Below are 24,008 nucleotides of genomic sequence, written 5' to 3'. Positions count from 1 at the left end.
ATATAACACTCATCTGATTGTATACAACGTTTATTTCTTAAGTTTCCAACTTATAATTTATATTGCGAAATATTTTTAAATTAATATAATAATATAATAAATCTGTTATTTTATATCAGTAATATTATTAAGCTTACGTGTAATGTAGTTAAATGTATGCAAAGCTCTTCAACTTCATTATTATCACGGTGTAACTTTTGTTTGACGAATGAATATTGTACAGAGTGTTCCGTAATATCTACGTTAAACGCTAAAATGTGTCAGCTGATGTTGATTTCACAACATTTACATATATTTCACCTGTTTACACAGTACAGTTAATAATATTAACATATAATTAGAATTAAATTTGAGATTTAGTCCTCAAAGAGTTTTCTTTAAAAAGGTTTTTGCTCGTACTACAATAATAATATAGTAAAAAGGACTTCTTAATAGTAAAACCGATGTTATTCGTAAACTTCAAAGTACTAATATTAATGTTTCATTCTTGCATATAGCCATGTATTCAAACAATCTTAGAACAGATTCAAAATTATTAAGGGGATTAACTCAAACAATGAAAATTCCAGGGTTACCAACCTTTTTTGAAGCGTGGCGAGATTTCGATAATTTTAAAACTTTTGTGAGAGAAATCAAACTTATTTAGAATATAGAAAAACCTATTCTATATATTTTATATACAAATTGGTTAACCGTGAGCCTGAAAGGGTCGAGATAATTACTGTATATAATTTAAAGTTCCCATTAAAGGTCCGTCAAAGTTGTGGGCGTGTAGTTTACATGTGATAAGTCATGATTTTGTTACATGACGTCAAAAAACTTAATATTCAAAAGAATCTGTTATAAATATATTCACAAGAACATTAAATACTCGTTTACAAGTTCTTGTACAAGGAAATACAATGCCTTGGGGTAGCTTTTAGTACGCGTAGCTATGGTTACAGGACGCCGCAGCAATTTTTGCCCGCCCTCCGCAGTAAGCTGCCGCACGTCGCTCCGGACGGATGTGTTCAAACACACCCTAAAATTATATCGAAGTTCTTTGTAATAGTAATAGAAAAATACTTAATACCATTTAGAATATAGTCTAGGACACGTTACCATGTTTCTAAGGAGTGTTAATTTTAATAAGCCAGTTTGGATGCAGTTTGTGTGTTTGTCCGTGAGGCAAAGTGAGTGTTGGTGAATCATGAAGGGTTTTTCTGTTCACGTAGTATTTATTAAGAAACCATGACGTCACAAGGGCCTGCCAATATATTACCTGAAGATGACGAGGATTTGGTAAGTTGAAGCTTGTTTTTGCGGAATGATTATGTAAGGTAACAAAAAAAAAATTTGGGTCTCATCCAAGATGTTACATAAATTTATCTGCAGTACTGAGTAGTCTATATTCTAATGAATTGTTATGATACTGCAACCTAATTTACATATTATAAAACATGTTCATATGTATTGCAACGTACGATAATAATTTTAAAAAGTTATATGCGAATTATTTGAGCCTTATTTAAAGTAAGTGTACGACAACTGAAATAATGACATGAACCACAGTGAAATTATTTCAATTCGTTGTCAAGGATTAATTGTTACGCGAAAAAATTTAAATTTAAAATATTAGAAAGATCCTGTTTCATCCTTTTCAATTGTTTTATTTATTTGTGCTGCAGAGTTAGGAGTGTGGGACAAGAGCTTAAGATCTCATTCATTTAAAAGCTACACAGGCGGATATAATTGTCGGCTATTATTAATTCGTTATTCCTTTCTAATTATATAAGTAATTTAAATAATAAAATAAAATTTATATTTAAGTTAAACTGGATGAAACGAGATAGATTTACAAGGTTCTTTCATATCTATAAGAAATTATATTTGAAAAACCTACGTATCTTTATGTTTAAAAGAATTATGAATTAGGAATAAAATATTGTCCTTTAATAATACATTTTATATGTAAATCGTACTTATATTCAATTTTCTAACCACTTAATTATCTGCAAGGCACTTAATTTTCTTAAGCATATCCGTCTAAAATTGTGATTGTAATTTATAATAGTAATATTTTAATTTTTGTAATTTGTTAGTCTTATAAAAAAATACCTCATTAATACATCTAATTATCCTTATTTTACGGACAAATATAGAAAATAGAATTGACTATAATGATGGATACGTACGAGCAACAATATAAAATCCTAGAGGATATTTGTGTATCGGCGTCCAGACCAGACATATTTCCGAATTTTAAAACGCGTTGCGTTAAAAGAGCTTACAGTTTCTTGGGAAACCAACATTCCCGAAGAACAATTATTACGAGCTCACTAACGAACTGACTAAGAATGGGTTCGTCGTAAATTTGTATGCGGTAGAAATGGAAGCGAGAGGTATAACAGCAAAATCTCGTCTAAGTACTTGGGCCTGTTAAGAACTAATTTCAATTCATTCCCGGAACGTCAGTCGAAGGTAATCCTTAGAGGTATTTTTTTTAAATTTCGTTAGGTAGAGAGAGGAGCTTGTACGGTGGAGGCAAGTCCCAGGCACTGTTGAAGCTCCTCTCCCTGCAACGTAATGGACCCGGCGCCTTCGCGGTGAGTCCATGGAATGCTGAGAAGTTTCGTCTAACAATTTCTTCATTTTTCTTTACCCGAAATTTGAAAACGGCTAAACTGATTATGTATGAACCTAAGTAACAATTACGGGCTATAAAATTTTGTAAGATATATAAAAAAACTAATAAAATTCCCAATTCCATGAACAATGTCTGACGTATTAAAAGTGTACTTAAAATTGATCAAGAGTTGAACAGAAAACTGCCAATTTTGGAGGTAAACTTATGTCTGTCTAAGTAGGAAGGATTTTTGTTCATCATGACTAACTTGACTAACTTCTTAACTTGATCCTTAAAAATTACAAGGAACTGATACAACCACGCAAAATAGAAGCTTCAAAGTTGAGTGTCCTTATCTTTACAAATGATAAATACGAGTATATGCGCGATGTACAAAAAATAAATATATTGTCCAGTTTAGAACATTTTGTTTTCTGAAATCCCTGCAAATTAGATTTTTGTAAACAAAATTTTTTAGTATGTGAGACATACTTATTACTTATTATTACTATAACAAGGGAAACGAAAGTCCGTCATCAACAGTTTTATAAATAATTACGATTTTCTTGTATTTTGAATATTTAAATTTGTAATTATTAAAATGTGTCAGTAGGCTAATATCTTATAAAGCCTTAATTTTATGATATTTATATTGTTGGATAGACAACAACATATACTCTATTAAATTACTTTTCGTACCGAATTATTTTTTTATGTGTATATACATATAGAATCAAAGATCCAAAAAGGAATAAACGTCATAACTTTTAAGGGAGACTAAATATTTTTCCCCTTACGTAATTTCGTATGATGGCTGAAAATATTTTCGTTCTTCGAGGAATTCAAATACAAAAAAATATATTCCGTTTCTAAGAAGGAACGGGAACAGGCAATAAAGAAATATAATATAAATGGAAACATTTTCTATAACGCTTTGATTTTGCGACAGCGACTCCATGAAAATAAATAATTATAAGACAACAGATACATATAAAAATAGTGTCTTTGTTACTTTTTTCACGTTCTTTGATTCTGATGTTCTCATATTCGGATTTAGATATAATAATATCTATTATTTAAATTAAAAGAAATTTAATAGAATAATATTTAAACCTTTGAAAACCTGTTTGTATTTTTAAACTGTTGTTTCTGGAGACATTTCGGTTGAATTAAAAAAAAAATATCAACCTCAAATTGTATAGTTTATAAACTATATCAGTAACAAATGTAGGTATATTTTTAAGAAAAAATATGTTTTTTTTTTGCTTAAGCAATAGGATTTCCAACCTATATTTCGATAGCTCCTAATTTTATTTTTTTTGCTTTCGAATTCATGGATGAAATAATATAGAAAAAAGTATTATATAACCAACGAATGATATAAAAGAAGAGTCATTTTTATGTAATTTTTGGTTCATTTTAAAGATAATTTCCTTGGGTAGAGTTGATTAATATGGGTTCAGAAATCTAAGACCTCTTTTCCAAAGTGGTGTTAGCGACATTTTGTCTAAGATCACTCTATTAAGTGTCGATGAATTTTTGATGCCATATTCTCTATTTAAATAACGATTTAATACATACATACATACGAATAATTATATGGACATATAAACATTTTACTATGAAAATCTACGGGACTAAAAAAGTTCACATCCTTTAGAAACCCATATAACTAGATTGCGTGTCAAGGTGTGATCAAGGAAAATACGTTGTATATTTATATTTACTAGATATATTCAGCCGATAAGTCAATAAATAGCAGGACTTTATAAAACTTCAGTGTAATTTCAGTTATACAAAAACCTGTATTTTTATCTAAATTTTGTTTTTTAATAAACCATTCTGTTTAAAACAATTATATTTTATTTGAATTTGACGTTATTTAATACGTTAAAATGAAAAGCGGTTAGACAATAAGGCGAGTTCACTTGCCCCTCTTCATAATTGTCTATGTTTTAATGAATTCTAATTGAAGAGTAATCATGATATGAAAGAAAAACGAACGGTAATAATAGAAACAGTTTTTCATATACGTTTTATTTATTTTAATTTAGAGAACAATAAATCTAAAAAGGTTTTTTCTAAGTTTTTATCGTAAGGCGCTATCGTCAAACATATTAGTATAGGGTTTTCCATTAAGGGCGCTTGATCTTTGAAATACAAAAAAAAATACATGTAGGAAAGATATTTGCAAAATTTTTTTTTTATTTGGAAGGTCTATCGACCCCATTATGTATGGAATATGACATCATTCAAATGACCGCCACGGCTTCGGTTGGTGGCGCGCACACGAAAGGTCCAATTTTCGATGACTCTGGCGCACAAATCGGGCTGTATTTGATCGATGGCGTGGCGTATGTTGACTTTGAGGGCATCGGTGGTTTGCGGCTTGTTGGCATAGACCTGCGACTTAAGAAAACCCCACAAGAAAAAGTCCAGCGGGGTCAAATCGCACGATCTCGGTGGCCAGTTCACGTCGCCTCCGCGCGAGATGACCATGTCCAGAAATTGCTCGTGCAGAACTTCCATCGTAGCGTGTGCTGTGTGGCACGTAGCGCCGTCCTGTTGAAACCACATGTTGTCCAGATCCATATTCTCGATTTCAGGCCAAAAGAAGTTGGTTATCATCGACCGGTATCGCTCACCATTGACGGTGACGGCCACACCATTATCGTTTTCGAAAAAATACGGACCAATCACGCCTCCGGCCCAAAATCCGCACCAAACAGTCACTTTCTGCGGGTGCATTGCCACTTGGTGAACCTCGTGTGGATTGGTCTCGTCCCAAATACGGCAATTTTGCTTGTTGACATAGCCATTCATCCAAAAGTGCGCCTCGTCGCTGAAGATGATTTTTTTGCCAAAATCGGCGTCAACTTCCAACTGCTCTAATGCCCAGTCAGCGAACACACGGCGCTGTCTATGGTCATTAACCTTGAGCTCTTGGGTCAGCTGGATCTTGTACGGGTGCAGGCTCAAGTTACAACGCAAAATTCGCCAAGTTGTCGTCTGCGAAAGGCCGAGTTCCTGTGCGCGACGCGGAATTGACTGCCGCGGGTTTTCGAGGACACTGTCGCGCACAGCGGCGATATTCTCGGCAGATCTCGCGTTACGTTGGCGCACGGGAACCGGCTGATTGTTAACTGACCCGGTTGACTCGAATTTGTCCACCAATCGACGGATAGTCGACTCGGCAGGACGATCATCGCGACCGTAAAACGGGCGAAGTGCGCGGAACGTTGCTCGAACTGAAGACCCATTTTCATAAAACAATTTTATGATTTGCACGTGCTGCTCGACACTGTAACCTGCCATGGTGGTTTGGGAGGACGGAATGAATATAACACACTGCATTTGACAGCTGTCACTCAAACAACATGGCCGCAATCAGCTGTCAAAGTTCAAGCGTCCCTATTGGAAAACCCCATACTATAACCATACAAACGTCAATGAAGTGTATTTAAAATACATTGATTGGTATAGTATAGTAATTTTGTTGTTAGTATAAACATACTAATTCAAAGAGGAAATTCAATTTGAAATTTTAATGAAGAATAGGTAGTGAAAATGAAAACAAAAGTTTTGAGAGCTCTTCCATCCCTTGTGGAGTGTACTTGTTTTAAAGGGTCTTGACTTTGTGTGAATTCCTTCATTTGAGTTACAGTATAATAATAGATATAAAAAATAATATAGATTTTGTACATATTTTTTTCAAGTTCTCATGGATTCCATAAAGTGTAAAATAGGGCAAAGTACAAAGTATTGTATTAGAGATGTAATCATAATGAAGTGAATTAATATAAAAGTTTTTTAGTGTCTTGTATCTTCAGTTTAATGTCAACTTTACAAATGAAAATTCTACAGTGTATTGGCAGGAATATTGCTCCGATAAGATATCAATTTATATAACTAATAAAAAAATCATTTAGATTCAAGAAGCTCGTCGTAAAATCTTACATCCGTGGATATCTGTGAAGTGAAAATATAACTTGGCCTTTAGTGACAACGTCGTTTCGTTTGTCCTTCGAAATGTTGAAATACAAAGCCGATACAAAGGTCATGTAATAACAGAAATAGATTTGTAGCAAGAATGTTTTATTATTTATGAGAAATATTTAATTGTATTTTTTTTGTCCTATTTACAACTTTTATAGGTGTAGTATTAAAAAAAAAATTAATATATAGATTTAAAGTTCACATAGTGTTAAAAACAAGACATCGTTTATCCATTACCCTTTTGGTACAAATACTTTTTTTCTCAAAAAAAGATAACTAAGACCACAATGATGTATTTTTATATACCTAATGTAGCGAAAAATGTTAACATAACAAGCTTGCTTATTAAAAATATAGACGTTGTCAAAATTTAATATAGAAAGTTTATGTATTATTTAAAAAATAACCAACGAAATTCGTCAGCATTATTAAACATAGCATATTATTTTAATGAAAACTAAAATATTGCCATGTTTGTAATCTCATTGACAAGTAAAGACACTGTTTTACAAGGTTTTACAGTATATTTTTCCTGAATTTAAACTTAACTTATGTGGAAGGGTTGGAAAATGTAATAATCTTAATAATTATTTAGTTGTTATCGTTCAGTGTTCGATTGTTTCTTGGAAGCTCTCTCAAAAGCTGTAGAAGCTTGCCATTTTTTTAGACCCACGCTTGTTTAGTATGACCTAATCCATTTGTTTCACTAGCTGTACATTTATACTTTCTTTATCTTAATCTAGATTTTATTTATATAATTTGGACCTATACACTTATTGTGGAAATTTTGCCTAATAGTATAGCCACGAAACACTTAAAAAAAATTAAAAAGGTTTGATATGGGTTATTTCAAACATTCAAAGGGCAATGTATAATTTCCACATGTAAAAGAGGCTGCAAACATATTATATTGATGTTATATGTTTACTTTTGGTAATACATAAATTTATTTTATAGAATTAATATAAATTATGATATCATTATGCTACCTTTTAGGATTATATTAATAAATATAGAAAAGGCTTAAACAAACTTGGGGGATATTTATATCCTGTATTTATATGATGAGAAGAAAATTCGATGTTTTCAGGCACAGAAAGAAGTAAAGGATTTCAACAAATATAAGTTTTTAAGTCGAAGAAAGCAGAGATAGGTACATTTTTTGTATGTTTTTAAATAAAATATATATACAATTTAATAACTAACTTCAGTAGTTCAGACCAAATGTATTAGGTTGATTTTGTAAAAATTTTAAAATATATATTGATTTGTTATGATCAGACACACTATACCAAGCATTTTATTCATTTCATACCTATGCAAATACATGTTGCTATACACTTATAAAGAATAGTAATACAGTGGCACCTCTTTATTTTAAGCTCCGTGAAGAAACGTGCAAAAAGGCTTATTAGTTATCTAATTAAAAATAATCTTTTGAGCTATAAGCACAGGCGGAAAGTAGCCGACTTCTTAGTATTTTATTGGATACACTTTAATATAATTCCTCTATCCGATTTTAAATATTTCAGGACCAAAGCCACAGTGCGTATCCATTCTCCTCGAATCCGGACTAAAATCAGTACCTAAGTCGTATCTTGCGATCAAAAAAGTTATAAAACAATTCGCTCGTCTGTGTTTCTTTCTACTAACAACTTGGGTATATTTTAGACAAGCGTGAAGAGCCTATAACTGGAACAGTGCATTGATGATCTTTCTGATTCCATTTCCAGTTGCAACTAAGTGGAATTGTTGCAAAGCAGTTAGTATTAAAAAATGTATTAATCGAAATTTTTGAGACTTCATATTATATTCTAGACATTGAATATCTAAATAAGAAAATATTTGTATTGTAGAAGTAAATTATGTAATAGCGTCAACTCATTTCCAACCATTGATACTTGCATACTTGCTGGACGAAGACGTATTATAAAAATATACATTTTACTTCACCAAATAAATGCGAAATTGAGAAGGAAGAGTATATTACTTTAAACGTTCAAAATATCAGCTTAATATCTATTTAATATTGGAATCCAACTGGATTCCAATATTAAATTTTATTTCTCTTATATTATTATAGTTGCGTAAACGATAAGGTTGTGTTTTATTATTGTTCAAACCGAACCTGAATAATTAATTTTAAAATGTAAATTTGTTTTTTTTTTATGTTTTGTGCTCGAATCACACATGCCTATCTTTAATTGGGACCTAAAACAAACAAACAATATGTAAAACAAGAACATGAAACAGTTGTTACAATCCTATTAACTATTTGTTTCATATATAGAAACTATTTAAAGATTGACATTGAAGTATCCTTGTTTCTCTAAATTTTTGCATCAATTATATATCAAAGTACTTCTTTTTTAAATAAATGTATAGGTTGTGAAAGTCACACATACAGTGATGTCTACGAATTTCGCCAATATTCATTTTAATATAAATTGTACTATTCGCAAAAAAATCTGGAAGTGTGTTGTTTTAAATAATAAAAAACGCCATATTAAACCATCCGAAAATATTAGTTTTACCCAAATCACATACACAATTTTATTCAATTTATAGTATTTAATAGAAATAATTTGACCAAGTCCATTATAATCTTATTTTTAAACGAAGGAAGCTTTTTTCAATTATCATATAAATCAATTGTTTTTCCATATCAAAGAGCTTAATTTCCTATTAATATGACTTTTCAAAATTTTATTTTACGTTTAAAAACGTGGGCTTATTGAGACTTAATGGTTAATATTTTTTTAAAAGTTTTATGTCTATTTTACTGGAAATTACCATATGTTTATATTTATGTATGCTTGGCTAAAGCTATAGGATTGATTTAAAAATCTGGATTTGGTCAAATTAGGGTTGAGCGAGGGCCATTAAACTGGGTTTTTCAATGGGACTTGTCAGTTCGCAATGTCTGGATTTTTAAAGCACAAAGAAGTCGATTTATTGTTTGAGGAAAACGAATTTATTGTTCGAGTTTCTATCCCTGAAGACTTTTTTTTATGGAATAATTTTTTTGATTCGTCGCTTGAAATTTTTAGATAAGTGAATTTTGTTTCAATAAATCGTATGGTGTGAACGAATAATATTTGCTTTATTTTTTTTCACAAAATAATTTTATTTTAAGTTTTAAATTGGCTTCCATATTACTTTTTGTTAATGTAATGTAAAGGTCGACCTCAAAATGAATATGAGACACTGCGTCTCGAATCATGACTGAATTAATCGATTCTCATTTGTTTCTTGTTTAAATAAATTTTGATCTAATCAATTGAAAACCTTTTATACTAGTATTTAGTCAAACATCGAAAGATCTGTAATATTTCAATATCTTTTCATCAATTATATCTCACAATATAAATATTAAGTATTAACAAACCTAACTTCAAACGTTATTTCACTGAGCCAAGATGTTAATAATATGTTTCGTGGTTTTAGTTTTAAACAGATTTTGATATCAAAGAAACTGACTTAAAGTTCATTTATTTATGATTTAATATTGTATCTGACAGTAGTGACTTTCGATACTACGATTTACTTATGAGTTAGGTAATACAAAATATTATAACTTGGTATTATTGATTTTTATTCGCAATATCAATTAGTACAAACATTTATTTAATAAAAATAAAAATTATGAGAAAATATTCCAAGTGACGTTATTATAATATTGTTGTTAATATTTTGCAAAGAAATATTTCTTCTTTGAGCCACGATTATTTTTAAGGCAATAGAGTCACCATTTGCACAAGTATCACAAAGTATAAATACAGCTTAACTAATAATAATACGTAAATATGAAAGTTTACAGTATATGAGGTAATAAATATGTAAAATTTAGACGTGTTTAAAATACTTGCTGTTATTTTTATATGAAAATAATACTCTTGACGAGTTTATCAAAGCTGCAACGGAAACACCAATACTCCATAATGGTAAATATTTAACAAATTAATCGCGGATGCATTAGAAATAGCTTGTATGTCGAAAACCATATACTATAAGCATAGCTGCATTACCAGCAACTAGCAAATTAATTGCTAATATTCATTAAAACCAGCGCTGGAAGTAAAGCAACAATCGTTATTTACTAATATTCCAAATTTGTTTTCGGATCAAATAATATCTTTTTGAATCTAAAATTCAATCTATCTTCAAAACTTTCAACGTTTTTCATTCCCAAATCGTCGGATATCCGTATAGATTCATCATTGAAAAACGATAAAAGTGTCAGTATTATGTCAACACTGTCGTTTTGTTCTAGAAGCACTTGTATTTATAGCTATACAGATGTTCTAGGTATATAAAATGTGAATGCTAAAAATCGTAGTTTAATTTAAAAAAAAAATCTTTTTGAAATGAAGTTATTCTATTGAATGATTGAACATGTAGTGTACATCAAAACTTCTCGGTTGCCGTTGAGTTCCTCGACATCTTAAATTGAAACAATTTTCCCATAATATTTGAAGTGTTATGTAACTTAATTTTGACAAGAGCTTTGAAGGTTTCAAGTGAATTAAAACTGGTTTGTTGATAATATAGAGCTCTGTTTTAAAAGCTTTGGTGTGTACACAAATGAACAAGATTTCGAATAAATTATTAGTTTTAAGTTATTATAAATGTTACATATTTACATACATATTTTATTGGGAACTGCTAAATACTTTTTCTAAAGCCAAAAGGACAATCTTATACTTCTTCCATCCTTGGATAAATTGTCTAAGGAGAGTCTTTTAAAAAGAGTCGCAACCGTGTAATTAATATAGATGAATGAATTTTATTATACATTTAGCATGTTACAATATGAAGTAATCTGATTCTGGAACGAATAAGAATATCATCAAAAAGTTTTAATGAGGGAGTCGTCAAAGAATAAATTATTTAATTATAAGGTAAAATAATATTGTATTATCAAATATACGATTAGTCGTGATATTTGTATGATATGAATGTCTCAATGTCGTTGATTTTTCTTTGTTTCATTTATAATTTTATAATGAAACATAGTATTATATATGCCGGAGTAGGAGCTTACTATGGTTTTTAAAAAGAGTGACGTCAGCATAACTGACGTCCCCAATGCCTATATTCTGGAATGTCGTCAACTATCGCCTCTAGTTATACCAACCGACACTCATTGTTGTGACTACACTTGCACAAGTGGTAGCCAGTGGTTGTGGCTGACACCTGATAATTTCAACTACCTTCAATTATTAGTTATTCAAATAATACGAATTGCGCCGAAATATATTTAAATAACATAAATAAGGTGAGCGTTTAACGTGTGTTAGATAGGGGCCCCTTAAACCTACACCTGGGTCGCAAGTCCCGGGCACTGATGAAGCTCCTCTCTCTGCAACGTTATGGACCCGGCACCCGCACGGTGAATCCATGGAATGCTGAGTGGTTTCGTTTCTATATTTTTACTAAATACTTATGTAAAAGCTATTAGTGTACACAATTTATATTAAAAATTAAGGTTTTATAATATGTAAGAGGTGCTTTTCAGGATAAGATTCTGAGTCTACGACCGTGGGCAGATAACACATTTTTTCCCCACAAACAACTTTAGTTGATATTTGCGTTTGACCACATTTCGTTAAGATTTTGAACTATTTTAGTTAATATTTTTTACTTTGTTATTCTTTATATTAACAGCATTTGTTATTTTTACATCACCATGTTTTTTTTGTATTACGTTCATCGAAATGTTGGTTTATTTAAAATACGTCTTTTTTAATTCTTAAACCTTTTCGTATGTTTAAGAAATGGAGTGTGTTGTTATGTTTTTAAGACACTGTTAAAATTTTGTTGGAAATTGTTAACTGGTTATTAAGATTAAAAGAAATGTACGCAACAAAGGTAGCAACGTACTCCACACAAACTTCGACAAAGAAACTATGAAACGTATATGGAGTGTAGAAAATAGACAAAATTCATCAAAAACATTCACAAGGCTTATATTTTCAAGAAATGTATATCTACTTTATTATTTGTTCCTTGTTTCATAACCAATTTGTCTTTATCAAGGAAAAGGCCATAAAAAGGAAAATCCTCAAGAAACGTATAAAGATGGATCATTTGTTATCACACCTACAAGATATAAATTTTTCCATTTCCTTTTATGCAAGATCTGAATATCTTTATTCTTAATTGAATAGTTAAAATAAAGTTTTTAGAATACTATATAGTCAATACATTTCAAATACAATGTACATTGTTAATATTTTAATAACGTTTCAAGATTGTTACAATCATGTAGAAACAATACTTAAAGCAAAGTTAAAAATATATATCAAATAACAAAGTGATTGTTTGCAAACCAAAATCATGACTAATATGAAGACTAAGTGAAATATTTTTGATCACTTACTCTTATGTTACAGTAAATGGATTATTCTCATGCATGTATAATTCTCTCTCTAAATAAAACAAATTGACATAAAACGTCTACTTATAACGTCATGCTGGGATCGTTGCCGTGATGTAATTACACTATGCTATAACAGAATATAACATACATATAAATAGTTCACTGATTTTTTTAACAAATGAACTAATTCTTCCAAATATTGCGATAAATTCAGTTAAAAACAATCTATTATGATAGCTATCGCTCAACGACGGTAAGATTTTTTTCAAACAAAATGTTAAAAGTAAATAAATAACAAATCTTTATAATGTGTTATTTAAGCATACTGATACCCCGTGAAGCAGTTTGCATGTGAGTTGTCACTTTAAGAAGATTTCTTTGAAATTGATTCTTTCTCCAAGAGGTATCGCAGATAAGGATATAGAGTTACCGAGGGCGATAGTTTTGTATGCTTATATAATATTCATTATGGTTATATAATGTCTAATAATACGGTTACGTTTAATCTCATTAAGTATAATCAGGTACATTAATATGAAGTGGTCTTTCTTTAGAACGTTAGGTTTATGAAAAAGTAATAATGATATATAAACACTGAGTTTACCGAAACATTCCAGCTATCGTTTTATGTAACGTGATTACGTGACACACTGAATATTGGACGTGAATTTAAACTGTTTGTTAAAAGGCTTCATCCTGAAAGCTTAAACACGTACAAACATTCATTTGTCTGTCGCATACTAATAACGACTATAGCTCGTGACCTTATTGAGGGATTGGATTTCGTTTCTTCTTTGGATCTATCGTACAAAATCATTTAGAAATTTCAGTGATAAAAATGTTTAATCAGTGATATTTTTATAACTATTGTATAATAATTATTGTATTAATCTGATTACAACATTGAATGAAATTATTGGTTTGGATATTATTGATTATTTGAGTACCGAATGTGGATTGCCATATTTTTTAGTAATATTGTCAAGAGCCGTATAATATAAACAGAAAATTTAGTTTAAAAGCAGTCCTATTTGAATCACTAGGTTTGCCCTGTGATTCCCTGAGTCCACCTTATATTTTAATATTCCATTTTTTGGAATATGTAAAATGATACAGTAATCGAAAAATCATATACTTTGAATTTTATTTTTATTTCAATAGTAATTTCATGTGATACAGTTTCTAACATGCATTATAATAGATTTCGTTGTTCACCATTAATATAGAGACATAAAAATATTAGGAAATATTCATTTCTTACTGTTATTTAATAAATCGTATATTAGCCAACAACCTTTTGTTGTTACAATATATTTTTAATTTAGAATTCTTCCGACCCTTACTCCCCACGTTAGACCATAATTTTGTCTTCTGTAAACATCATGAAACGTGTAATTATGTTTGAGGACAAAACATTCTGCTGTCTCACGCTGCGACGCACATAAATTATTATACTTAGACATAATTCGCCCTTTCGTATAAAACAGTGAATAGTTACAATACTTGTCAAAGCTTCTTTGAGCTTGTTTGAATGTTTTGAACAATATTCACAAATAATGATAATAATAAGTAATATAAATATTAACTATCCAAATACACGGCAGTGTGTCGAACAGTTAATTATAGAACCAACAAGATGGTTTTAATATAGAATACCATCCTAATACGTAACGCATTGCGGTTAGCTGAGTTTACAATTAGACGTTAATTAGGCTTTTAATGTAGCACTAATGTTTGTTTAGGAAAGCAGTATTCACGTGTGCGGATTTGCTGAGAGCCTTAAGCTATTTCATCGTATGTTATCAAAAAACTACGCCCATTTATAATGTCTAAAAAATATATACATCTATAATTTCATTCTACATACAAGCCTTACTATAATAATAATAATATTTTTATACCGTCTTTTAGTTTCTTTAAATATTCAAAGCGTGTGAATAGATTTTTATTGTTTTACGAGATAACAAAATAGCGTCTGAATAAAAACTTATTATGTAACAATTGACACAAAGTTAATTTGCAGTGGAAAATATAGTAAATATATATTAAGATATTCACGTATATTGTAATAAAAAAAATCATTACCAGTATGTTTATGAGGATAAGAAGAATATTTGTAGCATTTGGAAATATTCGGTTTGATACAACTTTTATAAATGAAGTCTTTTATTATTAATCTGAATCTATTTTAATTAAAGTGGATAACTCTCGATAACAACATTTTGTGAACTCTCGTTCATTAATTCTGATTAAATATTTATTGGATAATCTCATCCTAAGAGTTTCATAATTTTCTTAAACCTTATAATTATTTTGTGATAATGATTTTATATTTCATTTTGAAAATAATAGACATTCACCATAAACTTATTTTGTAAAAAAAAAACGATTTGAGTAAAATTTCAGAATAAAAAAATATTAAGGCTTTTTTATAGCACATATGTCAAATCAAATACAATAAATTTTTAGTCTTTTTTTATAACTCTCTTCTAAACATATTCCTCATATTGTCATACACATATTCAATTTTTTCTTTCTTTAAGTGATGAAGCCATCTTTCAGCAAACCCGCTACTTATTAATTAAACATTCTGAATAAAAAAAAAACGATTGTATATGTATAATTCCGTTAAGGAATATTTTTTTTCGTTATAACATTGAATTTAGAAATGGATTCGAAACTTTTTGAGAGATCATTTAAGTAACCTTGGTTTATTTTTGTTATAAATATGCATATAAAATTATTTCATTTTAACTTACAAAATTCATCATGTGCTAAAAATTCTCCTCTCATTTTGATAGGAATATTTTGTGATAAATATCAATAAATAGTAATGTTTATACTTCGAGTATTTTATTTTATATTATGGCGTACCGTTGGATGCACGAACAAACGTGATCTACACATGCGGCGTGTTAGTTCCTTTGGGTTGTTACATAATTTTTGAAACTATTTTTAGTAGAAGACCCGTAACTTTGAAGTCAATAATGTTAGTGTCTAAAACTTAGCAAAAAATGTCTTTATGAAAACACTTCTGTCTTGTAATATTTGATATTTTCCATTATTTTTATGGTTCATAAATAGAGATAATTGTAGATTTTATTCGATTCCTCTAAATGTCTATCACATAATGCGTATAAACTAATTCGAATTTGTTTTGTGATAAACATTAGAAAGATGGTGAACTTAAATTGTTTATCAATTTAAATTAGACCTTTATGCCATGTCTCTCTATTTTATTTTTCTACAGCGTCCTCGACAGCAGAGTATTGGTGGTGTACTGCGTCGTGAAGGCAACTGGAAATGCTTCCTTCTTACGCTGATGATCGTAGGCTGCCTCGCTTCCGTAACCTGGTGCAGTACTGCGGAAATAGACCGCGAGCTCATCGACCTGAACACGTGAGACCACACTCATTTGACAATTAGTTGACATTCTGCAAACGTTTATGTATGTAACTTTATTTAAGGGCACAAGATGCCGTGCATCCGATGGTTAGGGAAAGCGGTTCTTGCAGTTCATCAACACCAGGAAGAAAATATTGTCGGTGCGTTCATATAATCAAACGTTTGATGACACAACAACGTCATGAGACTTATAAAACATATTAATCTTCAATGGTTAAACTTAATTAAATACCGCATAAAATATGCAATGAAATGCTCGTTTCAAATAATGCAATTTTAAAGCCAGTAACTAGATAACGTTAATAAACTTCAGTAGAAAACAGGAGTGACTAAAGTAGGTCATAATGTAGAAGATAATAGGAGAAAATCTAATCTGTTTTTATAAAATGTTTAGAAAATATACTGATATTACTTTATAAATATCATTTAATTCTTATTAAGGCACGACTTTTTATTTTTTTTCTTATAAACCATGCACAATTTTTGACTTTTACTATCTCTTTATGTCATTCTTAAATTATACCGAATATTAAGTATCACAATACAAATCTACAATAAGTTTTTCTTAAGATTAAGGAATCGTTCACTTCAGCAGTCAACGGCCAGTGCTTCCTATTCGGTATATTTCTTTAACATTCTATTATTTAATTATGCACATAATAGAGATATTTTTTATTTTGCCATAAGTGTTGTTTATTCAATGATATATATAAATACATATTACTACTTATTTAACACAGGAATGAAATACTCCATTACTACATTATAATCTCCACCTTTTTAAAGCAAATCTTTTATTTTTTTGTTCAGATACCCCATCAAGAGGACGGTAAGGGAGTCGCCGTGTGATATCGGCTACGCGTACATACCTATAGCCTTTGTGTTACTTCTCTACTTGGTGTACTTGGTCGAATGTTATCACAGTACTGCAAGAATACAACTTGCTCGGAGAGTGGATGTAGCTGCTGTAAGCGCCCGAGTGCATACCATGAGGACCGCTATTCCAAGAGTTTGGTGAGATTAAATTTATAATAATTATAATAACAACGTTTTCATCACACCATAACTTAAACAAATACTAAGTAATTTTATTTCTGCGTCAATTTTCTGTTAATTTTAAAAAAGTTAAAAGCGAACAAAATTATAAATAGTTTTACCATAAGTGCTATTTTTCTTTATTTCGCTTGTATATAGACTCAAACGGATTGAAAAGGAAGTTTGCTATTCTAACAGAAATTAAATCGATCATGAGTCATCGTTTTTAGTAAAGTATTTAATAAAGGTTCTATTCGCAGGTGGAAAGCTATTTGCTACCACTACGTGCGTCGGAAACGCCAAGTCACGCGATATCGCAACGGCGACGCCTACACCACTACACAGGTTATTTTTAGTGTAGACATATATCTGAAAATGATTTCTTGCCTTGAATAAAGAACAGAATATTCTTACCTTGAGAAAAGAACAGAACCTTCACGAATAAAGTTCAAGGAATTGTATATGGCAAATACTGTTTTATAGAACAATATATTGTACATATTACTTTTAAGCATTGTTAACGTGATACTCAAAGATACAAAATAAAGGAGGTATTTAAATTTTGAACTTGTTGACGATTAAAAAAAAAAACTTAAAAAAAATACACCGTTTTATATTTTTGCTATTTTACATTACTTGTTAATTTTAAAGACTAAAAGCTGTTTTTCTATGGTTCACAATCCGTAGCTTCACAAATGACAAATGTAATATATTGTTCATGTAAAATAATTTTGTGTACCATATAGTATTGTAAACATTTTTTCTGCAGGTATACTACGAACGCGTTAATACTCATAGTGCAAGTACAGCGTTCGCTCACGCGTGCTGCGGTCAACGTGATGCATCCAGAAATTTAATTTTAGACACAAATACTCCTATTACAAAAGTACGATTTAGTAAGGGCTTTGCGTTTGCTAATATTGAAGCTGCTAGCGGTAAGTGGGAAAACAGTAAATAGGAAATATAGTCTTTACGCCATATTATATCTTAAACTAATACTTCTCAGAATTTGAAGACCAACGATCGAGATTTTTTGCTGAACATGAAAGATTCGATGATTTCATGGAAATGCGAGAAGGCTTGGATTTAATAGGAGTTAGTTCCTTTAAGGAGTATATGGTAGCTTACAGGTAATTAACATGAAAGAAGAATTAGGCCAAGAACTTCCTTAAATTGCATATTTCAATTTTTTTTTGTAGGGAAGCCGATCGGTGTCCTTGGTACTCATCTCAGATACTCTTCTGGACGCTTTCTTGTCTTCTTCTTTCATGGCCCCTTAGAATCGTTATAGAGTGCAATACAGCTTATGTTCACTATACGGTGAGTTGGATGTTTAAATTAATTTCATTTTGTTGAATTGAAAGATTTTCTTAATCGTTTATTTGTTACAGATAACAAAAATATTTGGTACAAATTATGAATTAGATCCTAGTAGACAGCTAGATTTAGATACACATTTATCAGACATCATGCCGCCGGTTCCATCGTCGAACTATTCCTGGGCTTTAGCTGATGAACAAAGTGCTGTTCTTTGCTCTGCGTCGAGACCACCACGAACGCTTCCTCTCTCCCATGCGTCGACTGTTGATAGTTTAGAATTGTTTGCTGCTATACGTGGCAATTGTGCTATTGTACCATCTTATTCAGAAGCTATGAGAATAGATGCGGCTCTTAGAGAAGATCCTGCAGAGAATGCATCAAATTCAGCAGTTTTGATAGATATGGAAGGCGAAAGACCAAGTAGGCCCGCTGTTAAAGCAGCTTCCTTCGACGAACCTCCAAGGAGGCCAAGAGTAATGATAGCTGAAACTCATTCAAGCCATAACATAGCCGCTAGCTCACGTTTAGCGGAGGCTAAACAACAGAACCGGCGATCATGGGCTGGTGTTTTAACGAACACTAGAAGTGCCAGACAAATAATAGAAGACCTGACAAACAATGCTGTTAGCTATGAACCAATACCAGAAACTAGTAGAGGTACTGGTGAAAATACTCTATATTTTTCAAAAGATTTGTCACCTACATGTTCTAGGGATCCTTTTGGGGGTCGAGCTCAAACAACACCTACAGATGAACCACCATCTTATGAAGAAGCTTTAAAACTTCCTGCTTTAAGGAAGTTAACTAGATCCATTACTGGAACGGATTTGGCTGGTCCAAGGAGAGCTTTCTTAAAAGATGTGTTGTCCAATAGACGATCTTGCTTAGAAGGCGTTGGTGTTTTATCAGGGGCTAAAGTGGTTAGACTTCCTTATTGTGAACCTGGCGAAGAAACACCTCTTTAACACTGATTCAGTAAAAAGTTCCCTAATTGAATATGGTGCAATAAAGTATTTAAATAGGTAAGCATTAATAAAAACTGATATAACCTGTAAGCGAGAATTAACAAATGCTTTGGAATTGCTATAGGATAATAAAGGCTTGCTCTGATAAATTAAGAATATAGTTTTTACATAAATTTCAAAGTATATGACTTCCTTTTATACAACTAATGATTTTTTTTTTCATATCTTTGATAATATTTATTTAGATGCAACAAAGATATTTAAAAATTTGTTTTTAATTCCACTGAACCAAATTGTCTATATTATATGTACTTAATTTCTTTGACTCCGACTCTTATGTATTTTAGGAGTAATATTTTTAAACGAATGTAATTGCTTGCAAGATGCTTTCTCATATTTTATCAAAAACCGTTGTAGTTATTCAACACAAGACATTATTTAAGGCAGTGCCTTGTTATTTCCGTTAGAATAAGTGAAATAGTTGCTCTTATTATTCTTACATGGGTTGTACATATAAAGTATGATGGTATAATCGTTTCGAAGGCCATTGACGATGATAGACACTTAACATCAGTACCATAAGTCTGTAATATGTTAAGATTTGTGATTGAAAAACTGGAAGCTCTTCATACGTAGCGTTGATGACAAAATTATGGTATTTTAAAAGTGAGCCGTGTCTTTATTCGTCAACTTTTACTTTCATAAAAAACATATATAGAACCTAAATTACCTATAATATATGACATTTATTTAAACGATGTGTTATTATTATTTAAAATATTTATGTAAAAGTACTAATTTGAATTTAAATACGCACTCCATACAAATACACGACCGTGTATTTTATCGAATATGTAAATATAAAGTTAATAGAACGATATGTTTTCAAAGTAATAAGTTATTAAATGTTCTTAAAACTGTAATGTAATGTTTGTAAATAGACCAAATAGATATAAGATGGTAAGTGCCAATATATATAGATACATATAATAATATTATATAGGGCTTAACAGCATTATAAATGTCAATTAAAAATATTATTAAATTTTATTGAAAAAAAGCAAATGCTATCTTCTAATTTTTAATAACTTCTAAGCTTATTTCGTTTGACTGAACATTTTTATTTTGCTGTTGTGCATATGCAATCCCTATTATGTTACATAATAGTTTTGTAACATAAAAAAAAAGATTAAATATATTTTTTAAATTATGATTGTAAAGATGTAAAAAGGTTTATTTTTATATGTGTATATAATTTTATAAGATGCGTCCGGAACATAAATAATGTACAAACGGATGGCAGCCTCCGAAAAAATCCTTATCTGTCTCATATAAATGACCTCGGGTTCATATATTCCAACGTTACACATAAACTGTGTGTATTTGATAAATTGGAGCGATTTACATAAATTGTTTGCATTATGTGCCTTTACAAAAAGAATGTATTAATAATGAAAAGGATTCATTAATTATGGCGTCTGGAGGCATCGTTTATGACAGTCTGTTGCGTATATTGTAAGTAAAGCTTTCTACGCATTATAATACTCCTTTACTAAGTAAGTAGTGAGCTAAAATATTTTCAAATGTAAATTACCAGCGGAGATGAGATGTATATTATTTTCAATAAACCTTACAAGTGAATTTTGTTTCTTTCTTTTCGGTTACCATGGTATAAGCAGTGCGTAATGAGACTGTCACCTATCGGTGTTGAGAAGTTACCTTGATTGTAATTTCAGAATTATAGCTTAGTAGTTATAGTCTTGAAATAACAAATTTTATATAAACAAATTGCGTTTAGGTATATGCAGAATTTCGTTTTTTATCAATTGGACGCTTCGTACATAATTTAGAAAGGACTGCATACCCACAAAAACACGACTGTAATAACCGAATGACGTGATAACTGTTCCTATTTGTTTGCAAACCGTACTCATATATATTCAAAAAACATTTACTTACAAGACTTAAAAAATATATAATTTTTTCATATGATATACATACCAGAAACAATTTTAATTTATGAAATAGATATTCAACTATTTTAATGTTAATTTTATAAGATTTTTCATAATTTTTATTGCCTTTTAATAGCTTCATACATTTTTTAATTAAATTAACAATAATTTCATGATAATAATAGATGATTTTATATAAAAGTAGGATTTAATAAGACAGTCGTAAATAAAATCATTACTGTATTATAATCATAAAAAGTTTGAAATATGATAAAATGATAGGTCCAATATTTGTCTCCAATACGTATAGCCTTTATACTGGTTCATGTATTATTTTAATAAATAATAAGACTGATGTTACTTTCTTAAGGTAATGGCTTATTACCGGTAACATTAACAGAAGCAAATAAAATATTTCTATTAACTTTTAAATCTCAGTTGTGAAGTTAAAATTCCCAAAGGAATTAAGGTCGTTCTTAAACCAAAATATACTCATTCGTTAATTCGTTATTTACTACTTCTTTTATGAATTAAAAAATAACAAAAATATTTGAACTATAGTAGGTGTAAACATTACAGATTTTGTATATTTAAATAATACAAAGGAGATCTTTATAGAAATATATTATTAATTACAAAAGAAGTATGAATTCATGTAATTATCATCAAGAAATATGATAATCTCACTGTACTTTCCCTTTCTTTCCATGTCGTAATGTAAACACTACTCCTTTGACCAGACAAAATTTTTCAAGAAAAAAAAACTCATATTAAAAAAGGTCTACGTATATACTTCCATCTATTCTTTAAAACCGAGCAAAGACATGATAGTAATTTGTTACGTGTCTTGTAATTAAATCTTGTAATACTAAGTTTTACGTATTAAATAATGACTTGTATGTGTTGACGTACAAGTATACGTATGAATTAATTTAAGTTACTCGAATTTATAACATTATCATATAAATAGCTTTTATTGTTTCCTATTACCACGAGACGAAGTTATTACAGTTAGACTTGTAGTAGTCTCACAAAATTTATACTTAGTAAATAGTTGTGTATTTATCAGATATAACTTTAGTCATTAATGCTAAACTAAGTCTTGATACATTGACGAGACATTTATTTTAATTAATTTAAGAAATTTTTCAGCAATAAAACGACTATATATATTTCTAATACAGTGAAAATATCACAATGAATGTTATTTTAATAGTGTAATGCAAAATATAGACCATATTCTTTATTCCACGCAAAGGTATTTTATTTATCTTTATATAGTATAATGGAATTTAATTTCATCGTACGAATATTGATAATACTCTGTGAATCAAATCACGTGTTATCACAAAGCTTTATCATTATTATTCAAGTCACGAATACAAATTTCCTATTCTATAATTCAGATTCAAATTCAGGTCCAAAATCTTCTTTAGTCTACCAACTTATGTAGTTGGAAGACTTAAAATGATTTTGAACTATATTAAATATCCTGAACCTATGTATGGAACTTGAGCAAAACACAGGTCGAGACGTAATTATTAAGAATTCTCATCGAAATACCTTGAGGTGAAGCTGGCGTAAAGAAATAATTATGATATATATATATGTTTGTGTGGGTGTGTGTAAGTTTGTGTGCGTGTGTTGGTGTGTATGTACAATAGAACAAAATAGGGTAAGCTTAATCACCTTCCAAAAAAATATACTTATAAATAAACGTGAATATATTTAGCAAATCAGTAAGAAGATTACAGGATTTATCATGTCAAATATAGAGGACGGCCTTATAAATGCACATAGCACATAAATCGACTCAAAACTCACCACACTATTAGGACTTAGGTATAGAGTATGGCAACGCAATGTCAAAATATATTGTTATTTTTTCACTTTACGCATCAAAAACAATGATGCGTAACTGATTATTATAAGGAAAACCGCAAACACAATTAACCATACATAAAGCATTATTCGTATCTATATTTTTTATAATTAAAGATATATATGTATATATTTTTAAATAAAATTATACTTGACAAAAGATTGGAAGTACATCTTTTCTTTTAGATGCAAAATCTTAAGTAACATAGTGCGGAGTAACTATCAATATATTATTGTATTACCCATTAAAACTGGAAGTATTACATTTCAGCTGAAGATCTTCAAAAGAAATGGCAATTTACGGCTCTACCACTACAGCTATAGGGTTGCGTTTAACAAAATATTTCTGTAAACAGCATGGTCAGAGATTCTTTAACCTATAAATGTTTTCATTCCATTATTTAGTATCCTGCTTCATGTCTCACTCACGACACTTGGTAAAAACACCTTAAAATTTTATATTG

The 24,008-nt window shown here is 30.1% G+C and overlaps 1 protein-coding gene across 2 annotated transcripts; it reads left to right on the top strand.

Moving 5' to 3' along the window:
* Positions 1-993: 993 nt before the first annotated feature.
* On the top strand, positions 994-21,349 carry LOC116770766 (transmembrane protein 151B-like). 2 transcript variants are annotated; one of them, XM_061521029.1, is made up of 9 exons: positions 994-1,281; positions 16,234-16,382; positions 16,451-16,528; positions 17,199-17,402; positions 17,684-17,768; positions 18,193-18,358; positions 18,430-18,553; positions 18,623-18,743; positions 18,815-21,349. In XM_061521029.1, the coding sequence occupies exons 1-9, from the start codon at positions 1,231-1,233 to the stop codon at positions 19,706-19,708; spliced, it is 1,872 nt and encodes a 623-aa protein (XP_061377013.1). In that variant the 5' UTR covers positions 994-1,230; the 3' UTR covers positions 19,709-21,349. The 2 variants fall into 2 exon arrangements, with proteins under 2 accessions (XP_061377013.1, XP_032518259.1); XM_032662368.2 differs by lacking the exon at positions 16,451-16,528.
* Positions 21,350-24,008: the final 2,659 nt, after the last annotated feature.

The sequence above is a fragment of the Danaus plexippus genome, chromosome 7 (assembly GCF_018135715.1).
Source record: "Danaus plexippus chromosome 7, MEX_DaPlex, whole genome shotgun sequence".
NCBI classification, from domain to species: domain Eukaryota; kingdom Metazoa; phylum Arthropoda; class Insecta; order Lepidoptera; family Nymphalidae; genus Danaus; species Danaus plexippus.
The sequence above is the reverse complement of the archived record's forward strand: the minus strand, read 5'-3'. Positions and strand labels throughout refer to the sequence as shown.

What these genes read in the sequence shown, in the direction of transcription:
- LOC116770766 (XM_061521029.1), top strand. Translation starts at nt 1,231, where the DNA reads ATGACGTCACAAGGGCCTGCCAATATATTACCTGAAGATGACGAGGAT. An exon ending in GAGCTCATCGACCTGAACAC is followed by an intron (nt 16,383 to 16,450) that starts GTGAGACCACAC and finishes ACTTTATTTAAG; the next exon opens with GGCACAAGATGCCGTGCATC. An exon ending in ACCGCTATTCCAAGAGTTTG is followed by an intron (nt 17,403 to 17,683) that starts GTGAGATTAAAT and finishes TTCTATTCGCAG; the next exon opens with GTGGAAAGCTATTTGCTACC.